Here is a 9,105-nt window from a genome sequence, read left to right on the forward strand (position 1 = left end):
AATTGTATATCTTTGTACCTTCAAAATCACGAACATGTTTTGCATTCAAGATTTTTTTTTGAAATTCGTGAAAATGTTGAATAAGCCGGGATGCTCCACTCATGCCATAATCTGGACCGCTTTGTACAGTGCGTTTTGGCCTTCTGTAGATTATTTTAGTCAGAACCATGCTGCTGGAGATTTTTTTTTCAGTTGCATGTGTGAATGTGCAGGACTATTCTGACATTTTGGTATTGTTATTTGTAATTTCTGTCATGTTTTATCTATTTGGGAAAAACTAGATTTATTGCAATGTTGACAAAACCGGGATGCTCCACTTATGCCATAATCTGGACCGTTACACAGTGCGTTTTGGCCTTCTGTAGATTATTCTCGTCAGGACCATGCTGCCGGAGATTTTCAGATCTGGATTGAGACTAACACGGAATAATGACCGGGTTCTAAGATTGCTCTTTGGTGACCGATCTGCTTATGCATCGTTTGTCATGGCAAGCAACATTGCAGTAAAAGGAGTGAATAATTGGGGCAGGCCAAATTGGCTCCGCGTCCTCCCTTGTGCCAGTAACTATTTCTGCACCTCCATCTATGCCACCAAAGGTAAACAATTTGCCACCACCAAGGGGGTCGATAGATCAGAGATGAAGGGGCGAACGAAGCAAGTCTTTGTTAGCCATGCCTCTTATCCTGTATCTGAAGGCAACATCCTCAAGAAAACCACCCATCAGGACGGTTCCATATACAAGATAAACTATGGTATTCTAAAGCTATGGCGTCTTACTCAACGTGGTGAGAGTAAGTCATCTATCATGTTCCATTTTATTTTTAGGATGCTTACCAGCTACATAGTTTGGTTGATTGATTTAAAGTGCATTCTTGTATTTTAAAAAATGCAATATATATCTGGATTGTTATAAAGAATTTATGAATTAGCAAAAAAATACCATGCTCTATGTAGATATATAAATTTGTCAATATACCATACTTGGTTAGGATCTTGTCACTAGTTTTAGTCCTACAAATAAGTTTCCTTGTACTCATACACCAACAACTTCCATGACTCGGAAAATCAAACGACATTATTCTTCTTCTTTCTAAACTGCACAAATATGTATTGACAAGCATAATTATATTTTTATTTTTTTGTGTAAATTGTTTGTATAAAACATTATTTGTTGTAATATAACATGTATTTTTTTCCATGAAGCACAACTAGAGCCGATGATGTTCTCGAATCCCACGAATTGTTTCCCGGATAGGGATAGATCCATGGTACATTCTGCAACTGCTATGATGCAGATTTTCTCGCTGAAATTGGAAAAGGCTAGTACCAACATCGGCTTGGTACAATTATATGGATATATAGCAGTGCGTGATCGTTATGATTCATTGCTTAATTATGTCTTCAATCGTAGCAGAGATGATCCAATCATTGTGGAGCAGGTGCACATTTTTACATATATATGCAATTACATTTGATATTTCATTCATTTAATAATAGATGCCAATATCCGCTCGAATTGTTCCCTACCTCTGTTGTTTGATATAGGGTTGAAATCATTGGATTTTCTCTCTCTTGGGATTCATTTGCGCTATAGTTTATTTAAATTCTATTCACTTCAACCTTTTAGGAAGACTCCTATGCTTTTCCTGTCCACAATCAAACATCCTTTCAGCCTCTTGTACTGAAGATGGCACGACACTCTAATCTTGTGCTTTAGTGTAACACTTTTTGGTATCCTACAACCAAAGAGGTCAAACATTTGAGTGTTGGTGATGGTGGCACAACCTTGATGATCTTATTTGTACTCCCTCCGGCCCATTTTACTCCATGTATTAGATTTGTGTCAAGTCAAATTTTGCAAAGTTTGACCAAATTTATATTAAAAAATATGAACATCTACAATACCAAATATATACTCTATGAAACTAAATTTCATAATGAATCTAATAATTTTAATTTGGCACTGTGAGTGTTGATTTTTTTTTTCTATAAGTTTGGTCAAAGTAGGGATACTTTGACTTTGAACAAAAACTTATATGCAAACTAAAAAGGACCGGAGGAGTATCAGTATATGCGTTTGTTTATGCAAATGCATGTGCTTTGAGGATCTTATACACCTATGTGTTTTTTCCTTTGCATATGTTAGGCAAGTCTGTGGTTAGTTATCTTTGCATGATTTATCGAAGTTATGATTTATATGCAGTCAAATTATGTTTGTTGGTAAAATATCTCAAATTTTTTTTTTGGAGGGTTTAGATTATATGCTATCATTTATTTGAGATATGTTGTCAATTGACATAAAGTAGAGCATATGCTTCACATATTTCTTATTTTCCATGAGAAGCTACTAAATAATAATAGGTTTACAGGGTTCTCTTATTGAGATGACTGGCCCTAAGAGAGGCATCACAATGGTAGCCCCTGCTCTAGTTGAGTTTGACATGAGGATCTAGAAAGGAAAGCAAGAAGATGATCTACAACTAATTGATGGTGCAATGGAGTACCATGATCTAGTCACACCTGAGTATCCATTCACGCATCGGATTAATGGAGATTGTGGTGCGGTTGACATCACTTTAGCCCTCGTTCGTTGGGCATTTGAGGCCACAATAGATGTTGTCATATCAAAAGTGCAGTGTTGATTTGATTTATCTCTCAGTTCGTGTGTTGTCCTTACGAATGGTTTACATGAGATTCAACTCTTTCGTGGCAGTGTTGTTGAGTCATGTGGCTTAAGATATGTGATTGCTGTAAAGAAGGATACTTGGATGCATTTGAAGTTCAAGGTAGGTCAGAATAGTTGTAAAAATGATCTTGATCACCATTGTTCCTTCAAAGCAAAAAAACATGGGCACGACTATGAGCAAATCATGCTTGAGCTTGCCTCTATCTCAGTGAAGGTGACTTGGTCGAACTTGCAAAGGTAAATCACTTGTTTCATATTCAAACTTTGGTTGTGTTACCAGTTGAATGCATGTATGTCGCGAAAGAAAATAAATAAATGGATCCACAAAAATGTTTATTCTTCGATTATTGTACTACCTTTAGCGTTTACAGAGCACTACCTTTGTAAACAAATGTAAAGACGTCTTATATTTGTTTTCAGAGGAAGTATTTTTTCTATTAGAGTTTTGTAAGTTCATATTTGTATCATTTTAGTAAGATTGTGTAATATATATTTGTACTATGAATGTACTTTCTATTAGAGTTGTGTAGTACTCCCTCCGTCCAAAAATACTTGTCATCAAAATGGACAAAAATGATGTATCTAGAACTAAAATGCATCTAGATACATCCCTTTTTATTCATTTTGATGACAAGTATTTCCGGACGGAGGGAGTATGAATATACTTTTTATTTAAACGTCTGCACACGACACCCTCATGGGAGATACGTATAGAAGGGCCGTCGCACGAGTGGCGCGTTGTATTGAAGCGGGGACATGCCTGGCTCAGCAGCAGTCGGTCGGAGAACAAATAAATCGTCCATGTGAACATTCTATGATGCCCATTTGTTTTGACGTTTGTCTCAAAGAAAAATTTGTCTGCACGTGGATGGTTGGGATCTTCGGACAACACGTACGTTGTACAGTCGCTCGGGAGATGGGATGATCCACAACACATATAATACCATGGAAAATACAGTAGTAAATCGCTCCGGCGGCATACTTTCTTCGACGGCGTGGGCACAGTGGATCAGCAAGCCGGCCGCCTGTCGCATGCGGTCGATCCACATGTTTCTTTTTTTCTCCCTCCGCGGGCATCTGTGGTCAGCTAGCCGTTGTTTATCTCTCTCTCTGTGTCGACAACATTCTTCCATTTCGACCGCGATCATCTCACATACAGTAAATACGTATGATGATGATCGGGTCGGTATGGATTCGCTGACGTAAGCATGTGTCTGGGACACAAGTCATCGGCAGACAAACAACAAAAATACAGAAATGACGAATGGTTTTTATAACGAACAAACAATGTATGTACATGCCGAGTCTCCACCATGGCCATGAGTACGGTGCGCCGAGGAAGTGGGCTGATCGTTAACGTGCTCGCGGTTGTACTGGCGATACGACCGGTCTCCGACGGCGACCGGCGACGGCGTACGTACGCAAGCCTCGGCTGCGACTCCTCTCCGTGTGTGGTCAGGTCCAGTCCAGTCCAATCGACAGCGCGAACGGGATTTCGCACTTTACTGCAGCCTCAAGCCACATGAAGATTCCCCTCCCTCTTTTTTCTTTCTTTTCTTTTCTGTGAACACTCTGCTCTTCTCATTTGGTTGCTAGCTAAGCTACACGCTCCACTGTTTTTCTGTTGACAACATTCTTCCATTACTATCTAGAGTAATTCTGCTTCTCCAATGCTTATTAGGCTGGTGTGGGCCCAAAGCAGTGGAATGGAAAAAAACGAGGCCCAACCGTCCCTAGGGGGTGGGGGCGCCTCCCACCAAACTTGGGGGGCAAGTCCCCCCCTTGGCCGACCCCCGCCCCTCCCTTGTAGATGGGATCTAGGGGGGCCGACCCCCTCTCCCCTTCCTCTATAAATAGTGGGGGGTGGGAAGGCTGCCATACTGTTCCCCTGGCGCAGCCCCTCCCTCCTCCAACATCTCCTCCTCCTCCGTAGAGCTGGGTGAAGCCCTGCAGTAAAACCGCAAGCTCCACCACCACGTCGTCGTCATGCCGGAGCTCTCCCGCAACTTCTTCTCTCCCCATGCTGGATCAAGAAGGAGAAGACGTCCCTGGGTTGTATGTGTGTTGAACGCGGAGGCGCCGTCCGTTCGGCGCTAGATCGAATCTTCCGCGATTTGAATCGCCGCGAGTACGACTCCATCAACCGCGTTCTTGTAATGCTTCCGCTTAGCGATCTTCAAGGGTATGAAGATGCACTTCCTCTCTCTCTCTCTCTCGTTGCTAGTATCTCCTAGATTGATCTTGGTGACACGTAAGAAAATTTTGAATTGTTACTACGTTCCCCAACACCGCCAAGGATGCCGGCGGTGGGACTGCATTCCCTACCGCCGTTGGCTCTAGCGGTAGCATGTCTGCCAGGTCAGCACCCGACCGCTTGTGTGATGGTAGCTGTCGTTTCCCTACCGCCGAAGGTTCTGGCGCTAGGCTATGCAAGCCTATCGCCGCGGGGTGCGGCGGTAGCAAAAGGGTCAAATGTCGAAATTTTCCCAAGCAGGAGTCAACTCCCGAATTTATATGCTAGAAGGGTCAGAACACGAAATTTTACCAGTTTTAGCGCCTTCGAAAAAAGAAAAGTGTAATGATGCATGGGGGAGCATCAATCTATCACAAAGAATCACAAAGAAGGTCAAAAGGGGCTGAACAGAGGCGTACAACAAAAAGGAAAAGAAAAGGAGAAACATTTACTTTACTCGGAAGACAGAATGATACCTGCGTGACATGAGACCTGATAGAGGGAGAGTGAGAGAGAGAAAAAAAATACAATTCATCATCCAACAAAACAATCAAGAGAGGTCCGTGGGCAGGCCGGAGCTACGGCGTCGGGGCGTCCGGGGGCGTGCCCCTGGAGCGCTCCTCCTCGGAGGTGGTCGCCCGCGCGCTCTCCTCCGTTGTGGTCTGCCCGTGGCCGGCCCCAATCTCCTCGATCATCCTGACGACGTCCGGCGCGTCCGGGCGCGCGTCGGGCACGGTGGCGACGCAGGCCATGGCCACCTGCAGCAGCGCGACCATCTCCTCCTCGGCGCTGGCGCCCAGGCGCACGAGCTCGACGTCGAACACCTCGGCGGTCCACTCCTCGCGCACCACCGACTGCACCCAGCGCGGCAGGTCCAGCGTGCCGCCGTCGCCCTCCTGCAGGGACGCGTGCGTCGGGGACTTGCCGGTGAGGAGCTCCAGCAGGAGCACGCCGAGGGAGTAGACGTCGGCCTTGAGCGTGGGCCGCCGCGTGTCCACCACCTCCGGGGCGCGGTAGCCGCCGGCCCCCGCGCGGACGGACGTCGGCGCGTAGATGGGGTGGAGGGAGAAGTCGGAGAGCGCGGCGGCGTTGAGGTCCGGGCGGAGCAGCACGTTGGAGGACTTGACGTTGCCGTGCGCGAGCTTGTGCTCCGAGTGGAGGTGCGCGAGACCACGGGAGGCCGACAGCGCCGAGCGCATGCGCGCGTCCCAGTCCATGGGCGTCCGGCCCGAGCCCCGGCTCCCTGCATTCAAATTCCATTCCAGTGAGCGTGTGACACCCGCAATCATGCAAGACTAAAGAACCGAGACCAATCATCCTGATTGATCGGCTGGTCCGCAGCTAAACAACCACCGAAGCAATCAATCAGCTGCCGTGGTAGGTTGTTAAGTACCCTAGGAGTAGGACCGAACCTAAGATAGATACTCGTTGAAACAGAGCAGACGTACTACACTCGGGCACTAATACAAATGAGCGCGTCTGATCTGGTAGGGCATTCTATAACCTCGAACGCGGACGGAACGGTAGGTCAGAAACAAAACAGCGCTGCTAATCATACTCGCAGAGAATGTACTAGCAGCTTCATCATTTAAAAAACAGAGCTATTCTACTTGGAGCCTCCCACTGAGCCCACGCACCCAACCCAATCCTGCATGCTCTGCTTGCCGGATACAGTAATGCAATGCAGCAAGTAGGTACGACGTGCCATGCGTACGTAGATACTGCTAGCTAGGTAGCTACTCTAGCTCCGTTGTGCTTCCAGGGAGGGTATTGACGCTGGGACCCGGCACATGGCCGCAGGGTTTTAGATTTTCTTTTTTTTTTGAGGGAAGGCCGCAGGGTTTTAGATGGGCAGGGCCCTCTGTACGCCCACCCGTTGGTGCAGTGCACAGGCATTTCCCTCTCACAAGTGGCCCAAGCCCAAGCGGATTGTCAAATGGACTACAGTGGTGACAGCACGGTACTCTGTGCCCATACGATAACGACGGATATGGCGCGAAGAAGAGTGCAGAGACGCCACACCATTATGTGTCTGCCTCGCCAACTGCACTCGCGTTTCTCCTCTGGATCGTAGCGTTGGACTGTGTAAATAAAGAAAGAAGAAAATCCACGAGGAGGAGGACCATTATCTGTCTGCCTCGCCACCCCCGCCCTCGAGCATTTCCAGCCAGCAGCTAGCAGCAGTGAGGATCATCATGCACATGCCACGATTTTTACCATCAAACAAAAGCGACGACCAAAGAGGAAAAGGATCCACAAAACAATGATGAAACGTAGAAAAGACACGGAGCCAGAAGAGCCGCCGGCCGGCCGGCCGTCGACTCCACATGCCGTCACGTCGAATTGTCCGAGTAAACTGCCGGCGATGCTATCTATGCAATGCGGTTTCGGTTTAAGGAAGGAGGGTTGGTGACTGAGACTGACCGTGGAGCATGGCGGAGAGGCTGCCGGCGGGGAGGTAGTCGTAGACGAGCAGCTTCTCGTCCTTGGAGAAGTAGTAGGCGCGGACGGGGAGCAGGTTCCGGTGCTCCACGCCGCCGACGGCCTCCATGTGCGCCTCGAACTCGCGCCGCGCCACCGCCACCTCCTTGAGCCGCTTCACCACCACCGTCGTCCCCTCCTCCAGCACCGCCTTGTACGACGTCCCCGCGCTCCCCTTCCCCAGCACCTCCGCCGACGCCCGCAGCAGGTCCTCCAGGTCGAAGCTGTACCCACCCGCGCCCTTCCCACCCAGAAACACCAGCCGGCTCGCCTCCCCCGTCCCCGTCCCCGCGCCGGCCGCCGCCACCGACCCGGAGGTGCCGGCGTCGTCCTTTGGCGAGGACGCCGTGCCGGTGCCGTCGCCGGACGCCGCCGCCGGTCTGGCTTGCGAAACCGCCGCGGCCGCGCCCTTCGGTCCCTCCGCGCGCGCGCCTCGCCGGGACCGCTTGCAGCAGAACACGATGGCCAGAAGCAGGAGCAGCGCGACGACCACGGCGGCCACGATGATGCCGACGGTCGCCGCGGTGGATAGCTTCTTTTTCTTTCCTGTGTCTCCGACGTCGCTCGGGCTCATCCCTGGCGCCGGCGCCGGGGACGGGAAGAAGGGGCTGCAGGGGGGCAGCGGCGTGCCGCACAGCTGGAGGTTCCCGGCGAAGGCGTCTGCGGGGAAGCCCGCGAGCGACCGCGGGATGGAGCCGTTGAGCATGTTGTCGGAGACGTTGAACGCCTTGAGCCCCGGGTTATCGATGCTGGGGATCTTGCCGGACAGCCGGTTGCCGTCCAGCCTGAGCGCGCGCAGGGCGGCGAGGCCGTTGAGCGCGAAGGGGATGGGGCCCGACAGGTTGTTGTGCGAGAGCACGAGCCGCTCGAGCGCCGCGAGCCCGGAGACCCCCGGCGGGATGGCGCCGGAGACGGCGTTGTCCTGCAGGAAGAGGGAGCGGAGGGCGGAGAGGCGGAGGAGGTCGTCGGGGATGGTCCCGGACACGCGGTTGGCGCGGAGGGAGAGCACCTGGAGGTTGGTGAGCCGCCCGAGGGTCCCCGGCGGGATGGGGCCGACGAGGCCGATCCCCGGGAGGCGCAGCTTGACGACGGTGGAGTTGGCGGCGTCGCAGGTGACCCCGACCCAGGCGCAGGTCGGCGTGGAGGCGCTCCACCCGAGCTTGCGCTCGTGGGGCACGGCCGCGAGGAACGCCAGCAGCGCCGACTGCTCGCCCGCCGGCGGGTCCGCGACGGCCAGGCATGCCAGCGCGACGACTACAGCGGCCGCCAGCAGCAGCGCCGCCGCGGACGCCATTGCTAGCTGCGACGGACGGCTACAAGCCAGGCATTGTGGAGGCTAGGGAGGCAGAGCCGGAGCTTGATTTGGGCGAGGAGGAAGTGGGCAGAGGGGATCTGATGGGAGAGTGAGGGAGGAGGAAGGAGAGCGGCATGGACATGGACATGGACATGGTGGTTCTGGAGTCTGGACAAGCGCGGTTTTGGTGGGGAAGAGATTGGGGACGGTTGGGCCTCGTTTTTTCCCATTCCGCTGGTTTGGGCCCACACCAGCCTAATAAGCATCGGAGAAGCAGAATTAGATGGTAATGGAAGATTTCTCAAAAAAAAAGAGATGGTAATGGAAGAATGTTGTCGACAGAAAAACAGTGGAGCGTGTAGCTTAGCTAGCAACCAAATGAGGAACCCCTCAAAAGAAAAAAACCAAAT

General features: G+C 50.6%; 1 protein-coding gene and 1 pseudogene across 1 annotated transcript; one reads left to right on the forward strand and one right to left on the reverse strand.

The window, feature by feature from the left end:
* Positions 1 to 383: 383 nt before the first annotated feature.
* On the forward strand, positions 384 to 2,928 carry LOC123114581 (uncharacterized; annotated as a pseudogene).
* A 2,420-nt stretch (positions 2,929 to 5,348) lies between these two features.
* Positions 5,349 to 8,897, reverse strand: LOC123110196 (probable inactive receptor kinase At2g26730). Its single transcript, XM_044530670.1, has 2 exons — positions 7,345 to 8,897; positions 5,349 to 6,163 (listed from the first exon to the last, which is right to left on the reverse strand). The coding sequence occupies exons 1-2, from the start codon at positions 8,693 to 8,695 to the stop codon at positions 5,499 to 5,501; spliced, it is 2,016 nt and encodes a 671-aa protein (XP_044386605.1). The 5' UTR covers positions 8,696 to 8,897; the 3' UTR covers positions 5,349 to 5,498.
* Between the last annotated feature and the right edge of the window lie 208 nt (positions 8,898 to 9,105).

Source organism: Triticum aestivum, chromosome 5B, assembly GCF_018294505.1.
Source record: "Triticum aestivum cultivar Chinese Spring chromosome 5B, IWGSC CS RefSeq v2.1, whole genome shotgun sequence".
In the NCBI taxonomy this organism is placed as follows: domain Eukaryota; kingdom Viridiplantae; phylum Streptophyta; class Magnoliopsida; order Poales; family Poaceae; genus Triticum; species Triticum aestivum.

Excerpts from the sequence above, each read along its gene's own strand:
- LOC123110196 (XM_044530670.1), bottom strand. The coding sequence starts at position 8,695 with ATGGCGTCCGCGGCGGCGCTGCTGCTGGCGGCCGCTGTAGTCGTCGCG. Across the intron at positions 6,164-7,344 it reads CCTCTCCGCCATGCTCCACG|GGAGCCGGGGCTCGGGCCGG; the intron begins GTCAGTCTCAGT and ends ATTTGAATGCAG.